Genomic DNA, 23131 nt, shown 5'->3' on the forward strand with positions numbered 1-23131 from the left:
TATCAAAATTTTGCTTCTCTAGTTTAAAACTGGCCTAATGTTGCTAACAAACGTAAGAAGTCAGTAGTCACCCAAAACCAGTGTTAGGCTGCACATTTCTATAGTTCCCAGTAAGACAGTGTCCGAAACCTGGTCTGTGAGGCCTTAATTAAATTTAATTAATTAACTTCTTGTGTTTGTTAGCAATGTTAGCCTCCCAGCACCAATTTTAAATAAAGAAGCTAAATTTGATCACTAAACATTTCTTGGTTTTTTGACTACATTTGGGATGAATGGAAAATTATTTAAATTAGATTTTATTTTTCGCCAAAACATTCCTTTAACCCACAATATGAAAGCCTGTAAGCAACAACCCCCAGTGCATATGTACCCATAGCTTCTTATCTCTTCAAATATGACACCACTATTTTGCTGGTGAATTTTGTATTTCTTTTTTTTTTTTGGAAAAATGAAATAGGTACACATTGTGAAATTGATTATATATTTTTGCCATATTCACCTACATGTAACACACTTTAAATTGTCTGCATGTGTGAGTACATTAAAAAACAAGGATTAAAGGGAATCATTATTATGACACGTTCATTAAGATTCTCTGTGCAACAACACAATTTTTTCACCTGTCTTTAAGGAACTCACAAGCTCATGTCTCTATGCTGAAGCTACTGGTCCACATCAGCCCACTAGTTATATACCACTGCTTCCCCACAAGCCACAGACATGCCACCATGTCATTAAAGTAATTCTGTCATACTCTAACCAGGATCAGAACTGACAGTTTGTACTGCCTACTTACTGTATGAACCCAGCAAACCCCACACAAACAGCCATTGTACTATAATGTAATGGCTGAGCTCATCCACTTTAAGCTCATACATATTGCACTGACATTTCATTGCACAGGATTTTGATGGTTAGACTGGTGGAGAACAGTGCAAATATCTCCTGTCGCAGACACAAAGACACATCATAAATTCAGGAAGAAAATGCACAAGCATCTGCTGTTTGACAGGTGGACATGGAGAAGTGCAAACAGTGGGTTAAAGATTAAGACAAGAGTTATGCGTCTGTTGAGCCCCCGTAACTCCCTTTCTAAGATAAGAGGTACAGCCTGAGTGTGTTGCTGATTTAAAGAACAATGTAAGATTCTTCATTTTAAAATTTATCCACAGATCCTAATGTGTTCACAATTTTTTTTCGCAAATATTAAAGGGGAATTCCACCAATTTTTTTACATTTCCAGGTTCATTCTGTGACGATTCAACAGAATTCAGACGCTCGCGGATAAAAGGAGCAACAGTTGTTTTATTATCGTCAGGCAAAGCCGTGGTCAGAAAACAGGCGTGGGTCAAATCCAAAAAAGCCAACCAGATCACAATTGTGATAATAATACCAGGCAGTCAAGATCAAAGGGATAAAGCAAAAATCGTGGTCAAAGAGCAAGCCAAAACGTCAAAAACACAGATCCACAAACAGCAGGCAGAAGTACCAAGGGGTTAGGCAAAAAACAAGGTCAGGGAAACAAAGCACAGGTCATAACAGGCAAAGACAATCAGAAATATAACGCTCGGTAAGTTCTTGGAATAAACAATACCTCGCAATGTCTACATCTAAAGCCCGGGCTTATATACTGAACTAATACGGTCATATGACAAGACACACAGGTGCACAACATTAGTATTCAGGCGATCGGGAACGCTGATAGGTGCGTGTGCTATTGTCTGATGTCATGTGATCTCCTGAAGGATTGTGGGCAATGGAGTCTGTTTCGGTTTCCGAGTCCGAGGGAAGTTGTTTTGACATGTGATCTCCACATGCTTGCTGGGAAATGAAGTCCGAATCTTCCCGATGCGTGACACATTCAGTCACAGAAATGTAAATACAGGCATTCAGAGTGGTTTGATATGAAGTGCATTGTAGGGAAACTCACAGACTTGGTTTTCCCTACAGTGGAGGTGATAGGAACCAGGTGTTGCAATGTCTACAGAGGCATATAATCATTTTATCTGCTATACCAAATGACTACTGCACCTACACGTGTCTTCTGAGTTTTTATAAATAATTGGTAGTAGTAAAATAGTCTATAAAAAATAGTTTTCTTTAGGTACTATTTTGTGTTATAATGCCCTGCATGTATCCACCGTGAATGTATTTGTAAAGAATTTAAATGTTTTAGGACAAAACCTTAACTATCCTAACACAATGACTCAGGCTTAAGGGATTATTATGTATTCATAACCATTTTGTGTAAAAAATTCCCATGAGGTGGCTGAACGCCAGACCTCTGGTTCCTATCACCACCACTGGGAAAAATTCTGACTGGGCAGGTTTCTCTAGAATGAAGGAGCATATCACATTAGATTACTGTGAATGATTTTTGTTTACATCTTAACGATTTAAAGCTGCTCTATAAGTTTTAAGGATTTGGAGACCTCTCTGGTGGAAATGTGCAATTGCATGCAGCATGAGGACGAACATTTGATGAATCTGATGACTGCGAGCGTGTTGAAAGAGCATTCAAAGAGAACTCAGTCAAAACTTGCTGAAGGACATATCTTCAGAGGATGTAGGTGCATGATCTACTGTAGTCATCATATCTTCATCAGTATAACGCTGATTTTGTGTTTTAAACCTAAACCTTGAGCAGGTCCTTTTATGTGAGTCTGTGCCTGTGACGTTAATACGTAACAGCATATAACATGGTCGCGAAATTTGACCCGACACCCTTGACTTTTAAATGACTATATTTGTCTTTATAGCATGACTCGCAGCAGTGCATGCACATCATATTTTGGCCTTTTTTATGCTTTTTTCCATTTTAACAAAATCTTACATGGTGTAGCTTTAATTACACAAAACCTTTGCAAAGTTGATAGAATTCACTTTTAAATCAGCACATGCCAGGTCTAATCATTTCTAAATCAACATTTCAAAAGTCAGCTCTTGTGCCAAATTCAACAAGTGAAATCAACATGGCAGTGTTTTCTGGTACAACAGTTATGAAAAGAAACACCAAACTAAATAGTGATCGTGCAAAATCGGCCATTGTCTCTCAAGGTGAATTTTCACCAACAACAGAAGATTCTGGAAGTGAAATCTCAATTGTTTCATGTATTCCTACATATAGCCTGTTTAATACCAGCTGTCTGCAAGCACAGAATCAGGCTCTCTTATGGGAGAACGAGAAGACCCATCATAGTCAGACAGAGAGAGGCCTCATTGTTCCCCAGTGCAAACTAATCAATACATCACATAAATGTGCTATTCTTTATGCATGTCACGATGCTGTAGGCGTGTTACAAAACCTCATCAGGAGAAAGCAAACTTGTAGCTGCTGTTATTGTGTTCCTTGCCTTTTTAGGCCACCCTTGTCTTGTGTGTCAATTGTACACTAAGAACTCCCGCGTTCCGGCTGCTGTTATTAGATATGGCTGAGATGTTTTTCCTCCTGCTCATTCGGAGCGCCACCCCTGCAGATGAATGAATAGATATGAGCAGAGCAGCCAGCTGTTTCTGCTCAGCCTAAGTCCTGATGGCGTTGGGGGTACAGCCTTCAATGCCCCCTCCCTGGAGGAGCCGCGGTAATCCTGCCTCTCCCTACCCCCCTTCACAACTACCCGCGCACTCGTACCACACCTGACAGCCGCCACACGGCAAAGCCAGAGTGTCCTTTAAAATTAATGAGCTTTTAATTAGAGATGGATTTAATCAGAAAGATACAGCAGATGGGGAGGGGGGACCTGGCAGTGAGAGACTTCCCTAAACAGCTTGACAAACTTTCACTAGATGAGCAGGGTTGGTCAGGTATGTTGCAGCTGGAAAGAGTGTGAGGGTGCTTTTACATATAGTTCTTTTTAAATAAACTAAATTGAGTTCTGTTAAAGTGGACCTGCAAGGGAACCAACTGCAAAAGACCTCAGTTATTCTTGTGTTCACAATGTAAGTGAACTATAAAGAGGACTCTTTCCGGTCCTTTTTAGCACTGATGAGGTCTCAGACCACTTGTTGTTCAGACCAGAACTCCAGCAGAGCTCAGAGCACTTTCACCACTCACGGTGTGTGCAGTGCTCGCAAAGTGGGCAGCATTCTCTAATAAAAACTAATCTTTCAGGTGGCAAGAGAAGCAACTAGACATGCCTGCTGCTCTCCTATTAGTCACACTAAGTACTGGAAATCCCTACTTAAAAGGAAATTACTCAAGTAAGAATAAATAAGCAGTTTATTCACTGTTTAATTAAGTCTGTATTTAAAAAAACTATTAAGAGCCAAAATTACAAGCAGGTTACTCAATTTTTAGTGACAGCCCTACTGCCCACTAGCTCTACCTCTACAGACAGTAATCATTACATTCACAGCCTTCAAACTGCATAAATTCACTAATAATGGTATAAAATATTTTTACCATTAAGATCATTAGCAACAACATCTTTATTGATCTGTATTTTTCAGGTAATCACACCAATAACTTCATACACAATTCGTTTTGCTTTTTTTAAACAGTTAAACAGCTAAACAGCCACAGAGAAAACAAACAAACAAACACAGAGAGGGAGGGAGGGAGAGAGAGAGAGAGAGAGAGAGAGAGAGAGAGAGAGAGAGAGAGAGAGAGAGAGAGAGAGAGAGAGAGAGAGAGAGAGAGAGAGAGAGAGAGAGAGAGAGCAGAGCCAAAACAAAAGTCCCTAATGCGATACCATTATCTGGAAGGTGAGACAGAGGAGTAAATGTATTTTTGCAAATGCAGTTTGAAGTAAGTGAAAGTCCAGACACGGTAACGTTACAGTTTTTTCTACAGTCTACTGACGAATGATGATGCGGGTTTTAAACTCTGTTTGAGTGATGCTCTGGTGTCTGTAGTCTTTATTCATGTGAGCTGATCTCTTGTTTAGTCTGTGTGCAGCATGCAGGCAACAAAAGAACTTCAAATTCCACTGCAGTCTGCGCAGATTAACGTTACTGTTTAGGCCAGTAAGATAAAAAAAAAGAAAGAAAGAACATGACAAACGAATCTGAGTACAACGGAATCACTGTCCAAAGGTTATAGAGAGCCTGAATTAGACGAGACCTTCTGTAAAACGAATGAAGATTTGGATAAAGTATGTTTCTGGTGTGTGCTACTAATGTCCTCCTCTTTCTGTCTCCATTAAACTCAACATCTCTGTAGTCTTCCTGCAGCTGGGAGTTGCTCAGTTTTTTTGGCTTTCATAAGTTTTTTTAATTTTACAGTGTCTTTCTTCTAATTGGTTCATGAGCTGAAATGCTCATAAATTACTTTTACTATTAAAAATTAAAGTAGCAAAGTAAAAGTATTATGATTTAATTTCATTGCAAAAAGTACAGTTAGAGAGAAAAATGTACTCAAGTACAGTAACGAGAGCAAATATAATTCATTATTTTCCAACTCTGTCTAAAGCTTATCACATGCTCCTGTGCTTGGTGTGTGTTTGCAGCTTCCGACTGTGGAGATGAGAGCAGAATCTAAAGCTTATTTGGAGGAATCTGACCCCAAAAACCACAAAAATCTAACGCCCACCTCATAAGCGTGGAGACCAGTCACTACTAACTGAACAGAAAAGCAGTTAATATGCACTTTTAGCAAAGGAAACAACTGTTTAAAACAAACCTCAGCTGCCACCAGCAGATGAAAATCACACTGTTCTTCAGCCCAATTAAAATACCAGAGTCACTCGACCACAGCAGTAAGGCAGAAAAAAGTGTATTCTAAACTAGCTGTGCTGTGTTCAAAGACAACAGACTGCACTGGGTGTAGTGTCACACTGAGAGAGAGAATAAAACAGTAAAAGACACAGTGAATGCTCTGATTAGTAGTGTTGGGATCCTCCTGTCAGCTGACAGAGCTATCAGGTTAAATATAGCAGAGGTTCACTGGGGCAAACAGAGCAGAGCGTGTCAGAGGAAAACACTCCCGCAGTCTTTATGATCTGACCTCATAATTCATAGCAGAATTAGTTAAGATGTACTCAGTCACGAGCCAAAAAAACCTTCCCCATAACTTCATCATTTAAACAGGCCCATTAGCTGCCGTCAAACAGGTCTGTTCATGGGGAGGTACTGCATGTGCGCTGACCATCCATTACAGCCAGCAGTGACCTAGCTTATGTATTTCGTGGTGTCAGTGCTGTGCTCACATTCCCAGTCCCAGTGAACATAAAGGAAAATGTTTGCATGATACTAAAATGTTGTGTTATATGAAAAATACAGGAACATTTGAATTGAAAAAAGTTGAATACTAGCATGCATGACTGACATTTCTCAGTCCAGCACTCCCAGCCTGTTACACCGCTAATGCAGAACTAAACAAAACAGCACGAGCGCGAAAAGATATGAGTGAAACAGGTACTACATATACAGATGGCGTTAAAGCTGTGCTTTCAGCTCACTAACAGTGTTATCCAGCTTTTATATGGTGATGCTTTAAAGAAAATATAGTTCCCTGTAGAACCACGGAATGCTGGCCTGGCCAGCTGAATGAACAAATGGATGAACGAATGAAAGGATGGACAGATGAACAAATAGTCAGACAAATAAGAAAGTCTGACAGCTCAGTTATACTTGCTAGGTTAGCTTTTGCTCATCTTTAGCTTTCGCTCTGTATGTTTCGTCGACTCCAACAGAAAGAAAGAGACCATAGGGAACACAGTTTTATCAAAGATGTGCGGGCAGGACAAGCCACATCAGCCTTGTGACTGGCATGGGTACTGCTTACCTAGGGGATACCCAAGATTAGGACCACCCAGTTTGCATCAAAAGAGGAGAATTTGGGCAAAATACATGAGCCAGTTGTTGGTCATTGGAAAGTTATTCACTAGACATTCTTTGTACATGTATATTTTGTGCTCACAAGAGAAAGATTAACCTACTTAGAAAGAAAACCTGCATTTAGATTCTCTGGTGCTTTTACGCAACGTTTTATGGCCAAACATTCACTACTATGTGTCCACTCTTAAAAATAATGGTACTTGACTTGCACAAATATGGTTCTTTAAAGCAGTGATTCTCAAACCAACAGACAGTCCACAATTTTACTCTATCCCTATGCATTGCAAGTTAGGTTGTGAGTGGCTGAGGAGCAGTTTGAGAACCACTGCTTTAAAGAACCACCCATTGAAAGCTTCTTTTGAATTTAGTGGTTCTCAAACTGGTTCCCAGACGCTCTATATTTTTCCCTATCCAAAGGAATTGGGAGATTTTGCAAAAATGTGGACTGCCTGGGGGGTTTCTGGGAAATGGTTTGAGAACCACTGCTTTAAGGAACTCAAAAGTGTCTCTTTTGGTACTACTCCAAAGTACCCCTTCTGGCAACTTTATTTTTTAAGAATGTAGAGGCTTTAATTTCACCCATATTAGCACTGAGGACATTTGGAAATTGTGTTCTTTGAATTCTGCAGGCCAGCTGTGGGACAAAGCCTGCAGGCTCCAGAGAGCTAAACAAAGCAGGCATGTGGAAAATATAATTTAAGTCATGCATGATTCAGGACTTGGGCGAACTACTCTTCCTTTCTTCCCTTTCCCCCTGTGCTGTACCGTGCTATGCAGGTGCTGCATGGTAAGACGAGAGGATGGCCATCTGTCTGCCTAAATGATTTAGTGAGTAAATCATTATATATCACACTATGCAAAAGTTGTCTAAAGAAGTCTGGACAGCAGACACCTGCCTTGACTTTAACCCCCACCTTCCCCATTCTTTTCCTAAAGCCATTGGTCGTAAATATTTCAAAAAAGTCAAGGTCTTTTATTTCTGGGGAAAAACACACATCTTTAAAGATTAATCTTCTGCCAACAACTCAATCTTTCCATCTACAACAGGAGCAAGTCAGACACAGTAAGGGTCAGCATAAAAATATGTATAAAATATAATATATAAAATACATAAAATATATTTAAAATAAATATATAAAAATCATACCGTTTCAAATTTTAATAATTGCAATACACACATATAATTGCTACCTTAAAAGGTTTAGGTGGAAGTAAATATAGACTTTTTAAGTCTTCCATATTTGGAACTCTGGGTCTTAGCAGGTTTTATCTATGCAAAAAAATGAATGTCGTTTTCTAAAATCTCCTCATCATGCCCTGTGGTAAATGAAAATATTCGTAAAAAGATGTTTTGTCTTGTGTACATTTTCCCACTGAGTGTCTCTGCATTCTCTGAATTACAAAGTCATTTAGCAGTCAAAAACACTGCGATAAGCAAGCTAACGCTCCTGCCCACAGAAATGTCTCCTATTAAAACTCTTAAACTTCAACACTATTATATACTAACACCAGCTCCTGAAACCACAGCCTAAAAATGCTATAGCTGCCAAACTACTACATTTGGCCTGCTAGTTTCTGTGTTGTGTGCCAGCAGCATAATGTTACTCTAGTGTTAGCTTGCATGTAGTTCATATTATAGGTTGGTGGACTATTCTCAGTCCAGCAGTGACACTGAGGTGTTTACAAACTCCAGCAGCACTGCTGTGTCTGATCCACTCCTACCAGTGCAACACACAGTAACACACCACCACCACGTCAGTGTCACTGCAGTGCTGAGAATGATCCACCACTCAAACAATACCTGCTCTGCGGTGGGGTCCTGACCATTGAAGAACGAATGACAGGGTGAAAGGGGACCAACAAAGTATGCAGAACAGCAGATGGACTACAGTCTGTAATTGGAGCTGATAAAATGAACAATAAATGTAGAAACAAGGAGGTGGTTTAATATTATGGCTGATCAGTGTATGTACGGCAAAACATATCGGCTTTGTAATATTTTTGTCCACCAAAGGGGGCGATAGCACCGTTTTCTGAAAATACCATTCAGTTTACTTATAAAGAAAACCAGTTTAAACCCAGAGTTCTTAATATAGATATGATGCTGACTATAGAATGACAGCATGACTTCAGAGGTCAATGAACTCCAGCAGGAGGCAAACAGTCTCCATGCAGAACTAGGTAAACTAGCTAAATAAACAGTCACTAGTGCACCAGAACATGTTCAGTTATAATGTAAATATTAGTATTGCTGGTAATAATTTCATATTTTTTCTCTATTTTTTAAGTGTTTAAATGTTATAAAGAAAAACATATATAAAGAATAAAATGATTTCTACGTTCTTATTATGATAATATCAAAAAATCATCATATAGTTACTGATATCATCATAGAAAATGTTCGTCCCTAAACAATGCCTTTTTACCTGCAACCCAAAGAGCCTGAGCTCAGCTGGGAGCAGTGAGTCATGATTCAGACTTGCGATCAGTTTGTATGGATGAAGTGTTCGGGGATGCAATGTATGGTGAGCATCCCATACGTCAGCACCATGTCCCTATCGCCCTTGCTAGGGAGTTCTGACTGTGTCCAGCGTGCCAGAATACGACAGTTCATCCCCGACGATGGTGGTCTTTGCCAGACCCCCTTCCATTCTGCAGACACACACATGAAAGCCAGCCAAAGCATCACAACAATGGCTCCAGCCAGACTGACAGATATATGAGGCAGTCAGTGAACCATTCCCGGCTTCTACTACCAGTCATGTCGGGTGAGCTTGTGTGTCTGGCTTGGCCAGACACCGTTCCAACACCAACTGGCATTGGGCACAGGTTTACTGTATGTTCCACTCTCGATGATTACGTTACTGCTGGTACACTTTTATACATGTTGAACTGCTGCAAATAACGCTGTTTGTTGTATACTGAGGCAAACATCATAGATCATGGATATAGTGAATCAGCAATAGTAGATATTTGACAGTTTATCAAGTAGTATGACTAAACTTCAAAAGCCCATGTGTGGGTCCAAATTTGGATTCTTTATCATAACTAAATAACATATAGCAGTTTCATACTAGTTAATAAATACTAGTAACACAGTAAACATAGTATACATAAATAATTAGGGGTTGGCAATATAGTAATATTTTATCATTATCATGATAAATTACAATACAGTATGTTTTTCTGAGGCTATTGTGGATATTGTGTATGTCATCTTTAAGAACACTGACCAACTGCATATCTCATTACAAAGAGAGCAAAATTAGTCCTGTTTAATTGGATTTAGTGCAATGCAGTACATGAAATGCTGAATAAAAATGATTGTACTCAACTACATCATATATGCTCTAAGTTATCAAACTTCAGACAATTAAAATATTGTGATGTGTGGTGCATCTTTGTGATCTTGTATTTTCACCATATCTTTCACCCCATACACTGTTTTAACTCAGAAAAGTTAGTTAGCAGGCTGCCATAAAATAGTAAGTCAACAGATCTTAAGACACATACTCTTGTTTTGTTAGCTTACTATTAACATTTTTAAGTTAATACTGCTATTTCTTAGACTAAATGTAATAGCTATCCAGTAAATGAGTGAACTTTTTAATTACAAGTATTACCCCACTCCTACTTACGTAAGCTAAGGGCCTGTGAGTTTAACATGAAGGCTAAAGCGATCATCACTTGGTTGTTTTCAGATGTCCCACAAATAAAATCACTCAGCCAATCACTAAAGCAAACTGATTGTAAAAACCAGCAGTGCTTCAGCCATCCGCTTTCAACGACTTCAAAATTAACCCCATTATCAAGCTGTTGAGTGCAACGATCTTTCATGAACAGCTGGTAAACCTTACTACTGGACACTTGCCATAGCCCAATAAAAGCGAGCCATAGACATATTTCATTTCGGAATGTTTATGGCATCCTTGAGTAACTTAAACATATCAGTTTACACCATTAGCAGCCAGCAGCATGCCCTCTGCCTATTTCTACTACCATTACACATTAAAGCAGCAATCTCTGAGCATGCAGGTCCCCCTGGCAAGCCCCCTGATCGCTGAGCCATGCCAGCAGTTCTCCTGCCCATAGACTCAGACCTGCACCACATGCAAAACACTTTGCCTTTTGCATACACGCATACAGCCTTGTCCATATGGTTCATTGTTTTTAGAGCAAACCCACTGTGGGACTACGATGAATAAACCACAAGAGATCACAGCTAACATTTAAGGTATTATCTAACGTCAGCAGGGCCTACAAGGCCGGAAAGGTGAAAACTAAGAGACAATTATAAATGGAGCGCACTTCATACAGCAGCAGCTTTTCAGCTCTTGCTGCTCGACAACAACATATTGCCCGTCAACTTCAAAGACTTTGGAAGGGCTTCAATAGAGCCTCTTGGGGGGGGGAGCATGAGACAGGCTTCCCCCTGCTTTAACTCTGTTCTCTGTTCCTCACTTGCGCTAAACTTTCCCGGTGAGGAGGTCCTCGGGGAGCAGCTGGCACAGGCAGCAAGCCAGGTGTTTAGGAGTCAAGTCTACTGCTACTGATGACAGACTGGCTGTGCCTACTGCAGCAAGAGCTGCACTGTTAGGGCCCAAGTCTGCAGGTTCCGCCAACAACTGCGTGTCACTGCATGTCATTAAAGTTGTACTCTCCCAGCTAGCACCACAGAAATGTTGCTTTGAGTATTAGTATTAATAAAAGTAATACCTGAACTAAGCAACTAAGTATGCATGCACGCACACACATACAGACACAGAGACCTTCACACACCCACACGCTTCCTCATTTACTAAACCACAGACCACCAGGCATGTCCAATTGGCTCAGCATGCATGCAAACAGCTTTCCACAATGTTAACTAATTAGTACACAGCACTCATCTAGTATCAAGTCAGGCATAAATAACTGGCCTAGGTCTCTGATTACAGTGTGTTGCCAGGAAATACAGCACAGAAAAAGGAACTGAAAAAAAAAAAAGCATGGAGGTTCATTCAGCTGAGGTAGGTCTGCTGATAATCACTGGTATGACTGTGGAGCACATTTGAAGAACTCTCACAAAAGGAACCAATAAAAAAAAGTTTTTATATATATATCCAAGGAGTATCAAGAAGGATATAGTTTCACAAAGCAATATTTCTCAGATAATTTAAAGAGGAATTCCACCAATTTTTCAAAAATGTCTGAAAAATTAAGTCATGGAGATTAAAACAAAGTAATTTAGAATGGTTTTCTCCAATTTCTTTACAATGGCAGTAATAGAAACCAGCATACATATTACGCCAGGAAAACACATGCAACTATTTTATTCACTGTCCAAAAACAACAAGTGAGTTAATGCATCTCCTGTTTTATATACAATGTTGCTGATTGCAAAATACTGGTAAATTAACTAATTTTAAAATATTTATTTTAGGTCCCCATGCCCCAGAAGGATAAGCAGCTTAGAAAATGTGTGTTTATGTGTTTTCAGTCAAAATCTCTTTTCCCAAAACTAGCGTGAAACAATGTTAGGCATCATGCAACGTACTTGTTACTATTTCATGTAATAACGTTCTGTGAAGGAGCTTTTACAGACATTAAACGCTTCAGACGTCTTGTTCCCATCACCATCGCTGTAAACAACTATGACTTGCTAAGTTTCTCTGGAACAGCATATTTCTCACCAAAGCACTCTAAATTTCTTTATATCTTAATGATTGAAATATGCAGCAATTCTAAAAAATTGGAGGAATTTAATTCCAGAAAATAAAGTAGCAAAGGTTACTGTATTTGTTAACAGTGAAAAAAAGAGTTAGCTGTTGCAATTAACTGACTGAAAACTACCAGTTTAATAAACATCTTAACCATAGAATAACCATTGACTCAGCTGTATCCAGTAAGTGGAGACCACACAGAATAGACTAATAACAGGATAGCACACGTACAGAGTTTGTCATTTTTTTAATGCAATCATTGCGCCAATTTACAAGAGAAAATGACTCCTATATGCCTAATTATGTCAGCAATTAAATGCAATCCTTTAGGAAAGAGATCTATAGGAACCAGGGGCGTCACTAGAGGTTTATCGATGTGGGGCTAAGCCTGTACTAGGGGTGTCTGGGGGCATGGTCCCCCAGGAAAATCTTTTTAATGACCTCAAAATATCTGTTCATCATTAACTTTTAAAGTAGGAACAGCTAGAAAATGTATTAAAAAATGACTATTTGGTCAAATCAGCACACAGTAGATCTGTCTCTTTGTAATTTGTATTAAGCACTGAGCGAGTATGACAAACACTATGCATCCACTTATAACAGACACAAATCAAGCTAAGGTACTGAAGTCAAGGAATGTTATCTCCTCTCTCTTAGATAAGCTGCAAGGTCCTAAATACCTTATTCAAATCCACAGATTATAGATCAGTTCAGTCTCAGCTGGTGCAATTAGAGAGTGATTTTGCTCTGTAGGCATCTTTAATAAGCTATATGGCAGAATTTCATGGTCATAGTGACATATTCAATTCATATTCAAGTTCAATTACATTCAGTGAAAGCTTAAACAACTCTCCCTTGTTTTCTTCTTGATCACTAACCTCCATCAGATCTGCTCCTTCAGTCCTGTCAGTCTTCTTCAGCTTCTTTCTCTCCCTCTCTTCAGTAATACATTGTTTTATTAAATTCAGATTTACAGGGAATAATGAGTAATCAGCACATTTTTTGTTTGCTTTTAATTGGTAAAAATCTCATCTCATTGGCCTTTAACAGAGCTGCTGCCCCTACAGGTTGAGGAATTGAGGGATATAAAATTGCCTTATGATCAACATTATTTGACCTTTTCACTGACAACCTACTGTAAACGACAATATATGGCAAATACTGGTGCCATTGTTTTCAAATATTTAAGAGAAATATAAAATTATATATATATATATATATATATATATATATATATATATATATATATATATATATATATATACACTCTCTCACTATGAAGAGAGGTTAAACTAGTTGGCTTGTCAGCTAGCTAGCTAACGCAGTGTTAGCCTAACCTCATAGATATACATACCTAGATGCTGCGGTGCCTGTTGCTCTCTATCTGAGGCAATACATCTGCGCGTCCGGCATTTTGGAGCGGTCAAGATCCGCTTGTGAACAAATTCATATGTATTGAGAGATGATGAGTCTCAGGATTAAATCGGCCACAACTTCCTTATTACTCAATCACCAATTTTGTTTTGTAATGATCCTCAGACATAGAGTAATCTAGGTTGCACAGACCGCTCTCGGTAGCTTTTATTTCTTTAATAACTGATCATGCTAATTAGCCGCCTGGACCAACAGGAAAGTATTCAGTCTGCACCTGACGTTAAAAACAGAGTTCAGCGCAAACTCCGGTAGAAACACAATCTCACAATCAGCAAATCCATCAATGTGTGAATTGCTTCTAATCTTAATACACCTAAAAATAAAATAAACGCCCCAAAACACAGAATGACAAGGCTAAAGTTGGCTTCCCATTTGCCAGCTTCTTGTTCGAGTTTTCCTGTTCAACTTTAAATGGTGCAGCAGTCACTTTTTGGTGCCTGAAGGTGCAACATTTAAGGTGGAACGGGACAATTCGAACAAGAAGCTGGCAAATAAGAAGCTAACTTCAGGTTTGTGTAAGAAGGTGCTAACGTTGATCTATCATGAATATCTACAAGGATCAAGGAAATAAATAACTACTACATCAAGTTAAGATCGCCTGATTAGACTATTAAATGAAATTAATCTTAATATAAAACCAGAGGGAAAAAATCACATCAACAGGTTCTCTGTGCTTCACCAACCACACAGCTATATCTACACATAAACATCACACAAATAATACGCATCACACAAACCTGAGCGTGGATCACTGCGTTCCCTCCGTTATATAATCCCATCCTTCTTTCTGAGTGCAATATTCTTGAAATAGTATAATTTTGGACCGTATTTTTCTTAAACTGCCGCTCTGTAATGGTACTGAATACAGTCCAGCAGTGATGTTTACCGCCCCAAAATGGTGGCGCCGTTGACGTGCCTGGCTGGACAAACCGCATTAATCTAGGTATGTAGCCTAATCCCTTCTCTTTGCCTCATATAAACCCAAAGTTAGCTAGCTAACAAGCAACCGAGTAAAACCCAGCCAGCCAGCTATACTGAAACATAATTTGCTACAAATCCATACAGTAGGTGGGTATCGTGACTCCATAACGCTAACTACTTACTGTGTTAATCTGTATATGTCTAAGGCGTGTTTCAGCGAGCTTTTAGCCAAAATCCTGTGTTCAGCTTCAGCCAACCAACGTTAAATTACAGAGCAGTAAAACCAGAGACCCTCCCCCAGGTCTGATATGATTGGCTTACAACTTACAAGGTCTGATATGATTGGCTTAGAACATACAAGGTCTTACTGCATGATTGGCTGAGCCGGAAGTTCCACGTTTCACGTTACGTTAATACATCTCTGGTAGCACAGCAGAGGCAGCGCCCTGCTATTACAGTATATTGGAATTTGGAGATGCGATGGCGCAATTAAATATGGAGAATGAACAAGAATAACCCACAGATGATTTGAACTAGTAATGTCTATTTATTTGGGAAAGGGTGGATAAATAACATTTAGATTCCTAAAACATTCCTACAACTGGCCTAGCTACGCCCATTACAGTAACACTACAGGATTTTTACAGGTATTATTCAGAATTATAGAAATCTTAGTTTCTTATAGTATAACCATGGGCGTCGCTAGGCCACTTTTAGGGGGCTTTAGAATTTGTAAACATAAAATTCTGTCACCTAGCCTATTAAACATGTCTACAGAGCAGATTCACACTCTTTCTGATGGCACCAACTGAGAGTAAACTGATCCATAATCTGTGTGTTTGCACGTTTTTCTATCTGTTGCTACTCTAAATGTTCATGATGAATTTAGCCCCCTCTATCAACCTCTAGTGACACCCCTGAATGTTACTATGTATCTTTTTGTAGGGTATTTAGACGGGTCAGCCTTCATTTTGGGCTAAAGGTGTCCAGTTGTCTGAGAGTTGTCTTATCCTGCTTTGTGCAGCGCCGCCCAGCTCATCCACACCAATCAAAACATCAACCGAAATAAGTATAAGAGGCAGAGACACACAGCCCGACAGCCTACAGTCTGTATCCACTGTGAACAGATGCAGAGAGGCTCTTCTTCAGGGGAATCTGGACCACATTATTTCCCCTTTGTATCCCGAGTTATTCTGTAAAAACAAATACAGAGACCAGAAACGTTTACTTCACCACCGCCGGCTGTAGGTCGTTGTGGTCGCGGCGCCTTTAACAATCCCACAAGTCTTTGCCAGACATGGAGGAAAAATACACAGAGCCACTGAGGCTGCAGGCTGCTAAAGGTTGAGTGGACTTTTGGAAAGCTCTCCTGCACTTGGCGTGAATAAATGTCTGTGTTCATCAGTTGGGAAAAACAGAGAATATGTGTTTAAAACTAAGCCTTTAACGACCTCGAATCAAGCCGAAAAATGTCTCTATTAATGGAGCTAGCCTGGATAGAGAGCTAACCTAGCTAGCCAGCGTAGCTTTCTAGAGCTGCTAACAGCAGTGGGCTGTTTCAGTGAATGACTTCAGTCACCAGCTAATAAACATCTTATTTTTTAATGGTGTAGTCCATGTTACACAGACAGCGCAGTGGTAGCTGTGTTTAAGAAGTGGTGACCACACAGAGTCTATAGACTATAACAGGGTGGCACACCGTGTAGAGTCAAACGTTAGCTTAGCTTGTTGTTTTTTTAATGCACTTGTCATGCCAACTCGCAAGAGAAAGTTACTCCCATCTGCTCAACTTTGCGAGCAGCTAAATGCGACTCCTAAGCAAATGCAGCAAAAGACCACCCGAGCGGAGGAGGGCGACAGATACGAGGAGCAAGATCAAGAAGAGCTCCGCAGTCAGTATTTTGCGAGAAATGATGAAAATGGAGCCAGGTTGAGATTTAACTTCTTCAACCAACCATGTGTTGATTTAGCCAAAGCCTTTCTGGGTAAGGTAAGCACCAAATGATAAGAAACTCTTCTGAATAACCTATTATGACAAAGAAATATAGGTTAGCAAACATACAGAATCACGATACTTACAGAATTTTTTCATGATACACGAATCGATATTTGATGACATTTATTGTACTTCAGAAGAGCAAAACATTTAAGTGACTTTGTGCTGCTGTGCTTAAAAACAGCTGCATGTTATTCATTTTATTAATTTGTGTAAACCTATAGAAATAAGGGTTGTATTTCTCCATACATCTAATTCAGGTAGATGTCCCAATTTACACATCTTATAAATGTTTATGTATCGACAGGAAAAATGTCAGATATAGGCATGGGCCCACAATTCCCATATCATGCATCCCTAATTTTGTTGGAAGTAAGTTAGATCAAGTAGTGATCCTTTAATGATAACTACAGCACCCTTTATCAGTACAATAATTGAGATTTTCTGTAACAAATTCAAGATTCTGGTGGTGAACATCACGCAGTAGCTGTGTGGAACGTTAGGCTGCTTGGTAATGTGACACAGGCTCACAGCAGACAGTGAACTGGGAAAACAGCTTTGCTACAGAGGTCAGGGTGGCAGTGTTGGTTACACATATGATGTTATGACAGGCCAGGTTGCCAGTAGCAGTAATGAGAAAATAATATAGAGAACAGCAAAATGTCAGCTGTGGTTGATTTGCTTCACAGCCAAGGGAAACGCTTGGAGCAGTGTTTGTGGCTCAGTTCTAACCTGTAAATTGAGCTGTGTGTGAACTATGAGAAATGACAAGAAGACACAAATCTCAGGCGTTCTACTCTGGAAGCCCTCAACTGAGAAAATTGTCAATCTAATGTACTATTTGTTTTTTTTTTTTCTTTACTTAAGAATTATTCTGTACATAGAGTTCAATCAAAGTAATACTAACACATTTCTTTCACATCATGGAAAAAATAACTAATGTGCTTTGTAAGTCAAAGTGCTTATAGAAAATTTTTAAATGCAGCTGATCCTTGCTGTATTGCTGGGTTCCTCAGTTCCAGTCCCTGAGGGCTGGTGTCCAAACTGTGCTCCATTACTGGAAATGAAGAACCCTACTGTATTGTGTAGTACTGCAACAGTTGGTATGACTCTGCATGTTCTAGAAGAGTCCCATCATCAGTAGCCTCAAATGAAATATTGCAGTACACAGACAGTGTAGGCCAACTCCCACAAAACAGCTTTCTCTGTAATGAATCAGTGTAGAGCCAGGAATTCTGGTCAGACTTATAGGCACAAATGGTGCCAGTTTGCATTTACTGAAGCCATAAAACAGAAGCAAAGGTGCCAGAGAGAGCATTTAGGGTACTTAAAGCAGAAATGCACACCGAATTAGTAATCAATTTCGTGACTCATAGTTTCTGTTGTGGGTGCTCCTTTCTTGCTAGAAGTATGCCTGTGTGTTTGTGTTTGTAATTTAAGAGTGCTTGGAACAATAAAGAGCAAGGGTGTAATAAGGAGAATGAAAGCAGTTATTATGTTAGGGGGCCATGCTGCATAACAGACAGAACCCAACCCCACCCCCAATATGTGACCATGCAGACCAGCTTCCTGCCCACCCACAGCTAGCTGTCGGAGCCACTTTAGACATTTTCACACAAGTTCATTATGCAGCAAGTTCGTTACACACACCCCCCCACACACACACATCTACTTGACTTTGTTCTAATTTCCTGTTTGCTGTGTTGGGTAACCCACACACAGACGTTGCTACCGGACAAATTATAGTCATAACGAAAGCCACACTATATTTGTGGTAGCACTGAAAGTGCACATTATGTTGTATTTATTAATATAATTAGTATTATTATCATAATGTCCATCATTGTGGCTTAGTGTGGTCTTTTACTGTAAAAGGAGGATTAACCCAAGGTACAGGTACTGCCAAATGTGATGTAGACACTTCAACGTTGTTACAAAAGTATCCATTAACTTCCTTTTTTCTGTTATCATAATTTTCTATTACATGTATTTACATATATATAAAAGTATTGTAGTGGAATATATGCTAACTGATTATGGTAAATATTAGCTGGTGTTTTCATTTCACACAAACTGTTGTACACAGGCACCACCTGCTGGCAACATCACAAATCGAAGGATTCGGGTGGAAAACTTAATAAAAAAAAAAGATTGTGTTCAATTTTGTGTTGATGTGAGGTGCTGGTGCGGAGACACTGTGATGGCACGGAGCTAAGAGGCAGGGTGGTGGAGACGGAGGCTTACTTGGGTGGGGAGGACAAAGCGTCACACTCAGCTGGAGGGAAGCGCACAGAGAGGAACGTTGCCATGTTCATGAAGCCTGGGACTGTCTATGTTTATCCCATCTATGGCATCTACCTCTGCATGAATGTCTCCAGTCAGGGTGAGGTTTTTAAACTCCTTTAGCATGAAGTATTTTGTCTGAAACACCTGGCAGGACAAAATTCCACAACTACAATGGGTTTATGTTTGAAGCCAAGTTTGTTTTGCTGCTGTTTTCACCAACTGTTCTTCATTAATGGGTACATTGATGCAATAGGTGAAGTAATTCCATGCCAGTGTTAGACAAAAGAGGTAAACACAAGTTTTGAGTGGAGGGAGACAATGTGGAGCCATGTTAACTGCTCTGTGTTTGTGCGTGCAGGGGAGGGGGCGGCAGTGCTGTTACGCTCTCTGGAGCCCCTCCAGGGGCAGGACGTCATGAGGAAGCTGCGGGCAGCCAAACGAAGAGATGGTGCCAGGGCCCTGAAGGACAGGGAGCTGTGTAATGGTCCGTCCAAGCTCTGCCAGGCCCTGGATATCCAGCGCTGCTTTGACCGCAGGGACCTGGCCACGGACACTGAGGTATGGCTAGAGGACTCTGAAGAGGAGACACCAGGGACTAGAGAGGTGGTTTCAGCCCCACGGATTGGTATAGAATCTCATGGAGAATGGGCCACAAAACCTCTACGCTTCTACCTGCGGGGTCACCCCTGTGTGAGCGTAGTGAACAAAGAAGCTGAGAGCAAACTTGAGGTAACTGCCAAGTCTCATCAGGCTACCACAGGAGGACAGATAGCTGAAAACTGGCATTCTTCATGAAATTTGAGAATGTAAAATTCCCACTTTTGCCATTATAGGAGCAGTTCACTTTTATCTAAGCCAAAGAGCTTAGGCATTTTCTAATAAACATTTATGTCTGACATTGTGTCTTGAACTCAGTGATTTCACAGATGTTTGGGAAAATCCGGCCTAGCCTCAAAGCCAAATATAAACTGCATCCAGCACTTGGCATCTTTTGCCCCGTCTTCCTCTTATCCACTTTCTGTTTTCCTCCACTGGAACCCTTGGGGCTTGCAGCAGCTTGGTCTGGAACGATCATTATAGTGTGTTATCCTTTGGTCCTGCTTGGTTGAAAGAATGATCTATCGCACCAGGGATTAACCCTCATCCCCTAATAGGAAATGCTCGAGTGCTACACTAACTATCCATTTTATGGCCATCCAATGGCATAAGACACAGTAGGATTTATGAATAATATACTATTCTCCAACACTGTGGAAAAAAATGCATGCTTTCAGACAAAGGCAAAATATTTTATGTCAAAATATATGTACAGTATAACAGGCATGCATTGTTGCATGTTTCGTACTGAACAAAGTCATATATTATTTAAATCCCTGTCAGACTGACGGTGTGTTAGCCAGTGAGGGAGTCCTTATAGCACTTGGATGATTAGTAATACTGCCAGCATGCATAGTGCACAGTATTATATTTGTAGGTCCAGAAGGTATTTTGCTATGTGAAGCTGCAGCTCAAAACTATGGTGTTACTCTGGTGGGGATTGGAACAGAGAAATGATGGGGTCCTCATGGTTGGTAACCACTAAAACACTGCGGAACTTGTCGAAAAGAGTCTTCAGCTGGGAGCGTCGCATGTTTTCATTGTACATTATCTCCTCCAGGTGATGATGGCCTCTAAAGTAGTGCAGCAACCTGTGGAAGATGTTAATCAAGACTTAGAGGAATTCTTCTTGCAAAATACTGACATGGCCAACAACTGATGAAAGCTTATGGGGGATAATTTACCATGAGATAATTTGTAAAATAGTAGCCCTACAAGCTGCCTTTTGCAGTTTTCCATGTTAAGTTTTGTGTGAAACATTTCTGTAAATCGCTAAATGTATAATGAAATATGAAAGAAACCACAAAGTAGTAATAAATTAAACCAGTAAATCCAGTGAAGATTTCCACCTTGACCACATCACGTGACACAGGCACATCACAGTGCATACCTGGCAAACATGCGGAGGTCTTCAGGGTTCTGTGCGGCTGGCACGCTGAGGATGGCCTGCCGTTCATGCTCTGTCAGACTGGCTAGCAGTGTCTCAGTCATCCTCTTATTTAGTGGAGAGTCTCCACCTGGCAGCAGCTCTGCACTGGAGTTATCCATGCTGGGGCTGGTCAGTGTCATGTCATCACTGCTGGCTAGAAGCAAATAATGGATTAGGCTAGTCTACAGGGTCCGAGCATCACCACAAGCACTGAGACCAAGGCAAGCAGTGAGGGGACATACTCGGAGAGCCAAAGCTGAGGGCGCTGGGCGTGCTCAGGCTGCGACCAGTCATGCGGCTTGCCAGCAGTGGCTCATCATCTGGTGGAGCTGGCTGGTCCTCACTGGGTGGCACCAGTAAGCAAACGTAGGTGTGCAGCTGGATCAGCAACCGGCGCTGCAGCATCCACACCACCATCTGGATCAGCTGGGCCTGGACCAAGAGCACACACAGAGGAGGCTTCAAAAGAGACACTTCACCCAGAGATAATTTGATAATAAATAATAAATGGTAGTAGGAGTCAGTTAGCATTACACAAATGTCATCATATACTAGCATCAAAAATCTTACCACTTGCATGACAATTTGCCATATACATGGAACTAAAGATGCACACTTAAACATACAATATTTTGTGGCCAGAGAGAGCATTATTGGCCTCACTCTCTGAGAGGGTAGGACAGTCCTCCCTCTCCGCCAATCATTCATGCATGATACTAGCTAATGTGGGCATCTGTTAGTTAATGTAACATAATTAGCAGTTAGTGTTCTCCTCCAAGTGTGTTGAGCTGGGGGCCGCAGTACATTTTGAAAGCAAAAAAATTGAGAGTAAACTCCAACTAGTGATGACCAATAATTCACACCCACAACTGCAATTTCAAACTAGCCCAATTTGGCAGGAAGACTGTGAACCCGGCAACACTGTGTGCTATCCTGCACAGTCCCAGTCTGGTAGCATTGTACGATAGAGTGAAACCTAGCCAGCAGGTGGGAATTTGCCATGACTAAATTTGGAAGAAAAACTCCCCCTAAAAAACAAAAACAGTATTTATGTTTGGAATAATCTGTGCAGTGCAGATTTAACCATGCCCCCACCAACCGAACAGTGCAAAGGAACTCCTCTGGGGACTCTGGATTTATAGGTTATGGAATAAAACAATTTAATATCATGATTTTTTTCCCTGTATTTAAACATGTATTTAGAGGGCTGTAAAATTGATGTAGACTATTTGACTATTGACAACATGATTGACCCCTTTAATAAGCCTTTTATATATATATATATATATATATATAAAGCTTTAGTTATGAAGTGACCAAAGTATGGCTTCAGCCATTCTTTATATTCCATACCATTAAACTGAAACTGGATAGGGCTGCATACTTGCATGTTATCTAAATCTAACAGATTTTTTTCCTTTATCAGTAGGGCTAATGCAGGCATGATAGCAGAGACTAAACTTAAGAGGTAATGATTTTCTCAACCCCTTATTGACAATACTGGCCTCGTGTACAGGAGCATCCAGTGGGTTTCGGAACTCTGACAGAGACACAGGTAAAGAGAACTTGGCTAACATGGATGGCAGATCATGACCAGGAAACTGCTGGGCAAACTGCTGGGCCAGTGAAGAGTACCTAGGATGAGACATAAAACTACATACAAATGCCTGGAAGGTGGGAGTTTTGCAAAGTTTTCACAAACTGTGTTTGCTTGTGAAAATATTGCTCATGAATCATATTCAGATTCACTCAACATATGCAGTACACAGAGCAAGTCATTTTCTGCAAGGAAACAGGATTTGCACTCACAGACAGATGTTGGCATGTGGAGAGAGCATGTAGACATTGTTCTCGCATAGCGGATACACAATGATGGCTTTACCCCAGTACACCAAGTGAGCAGCTATTTGAAAGACCTGTGGGTGGGCATCAGAAAATTGATTTAAAGCCTGTGTGTTTTCTCACAAGATCATGCAAACATAGAAACTT

At 40.3% G+C, this 23131-nt stretch overlaps 2 protein-coding genes across 5 annotated transcripts in view; one reads left to right on the plus strand and one right to left on the minus strand.

Moving 5' to 3' along the window:
- Window positions 1–15834: 15834 nt before the first annotated feature.
- mpg (N-methylpurine DNA glycosylase) lies at window positions 15835–20014 on the plus strand. Its single transcript, XM_036566840.1, has 3 exons — window positions 15835–16824; window positions 19009–19213; window positions 19475–20014. Exons 1-3 carry the CDS (start codon window positions 16585–16587, stop codon window positions 19909–19911), a joined length of 882 nt encoding a protein of 293 aa, XP_036422733.1. The 5' UTR covers window positions 15835–16584; the 3' UTR covers window positions 19912–20014.
- A 370-nt stretch (window positions 20015–20384) lies between these two features.
- The window catches only part of nprl3 (NPR3-like, GATOR1 complex subunit), a 15074-nt gene continuing 12327 nt past the window's right edge, over window positions 20385–23131 (minus strand). For 3 of the 4 annotated variants that reach the window (XM_036566838.1, XM_036566837.1, XM_036566839.1), the window contains 5 exons: window positions 22952–23058; window positions 22648–22777; window positions 21385–21574; window positions 21104–21296; window positions 20591–20804 (listed from right to left, as the gene is read on the minus strand). In XM_036566838.1, coding sequence (XP_036422731.1) covers window positions 20639–20804; window positions 21104–21296; window positions 21385–21574; window positions 22648–22777; window positions 22952–23058 — 786 coding nt within the window. In that variant the 3' untranslated portion in view covers window positions 20591–20638. Of the gene's footprint in view, window positions 20805–21103; window positions 21297–21384; window positions 21575–22647; window positions 22778–22951; window positions 23059–23131 lie in introns of all 4 variants that reach the window. The other variant, XM_036566836.1, reaches the window with a different exon arrangement.

The sequence above is a fragment of the Colossoma macropomum genome, unplaced genomic scaffold, assembly GCF_904425465.1.
Source record: "Colossoma macropomum unplaced genomic scaffold, Colossoma_macropomum, whole genome shotgun sequence".
Classification (NCBI taxonomy): domain Eukaryota; kingdom Metazoa; phylum Chordata; class Actinopteri; order Characiformes; family Serrasalmidae; genus Colossoma; species Colossoma macropomum.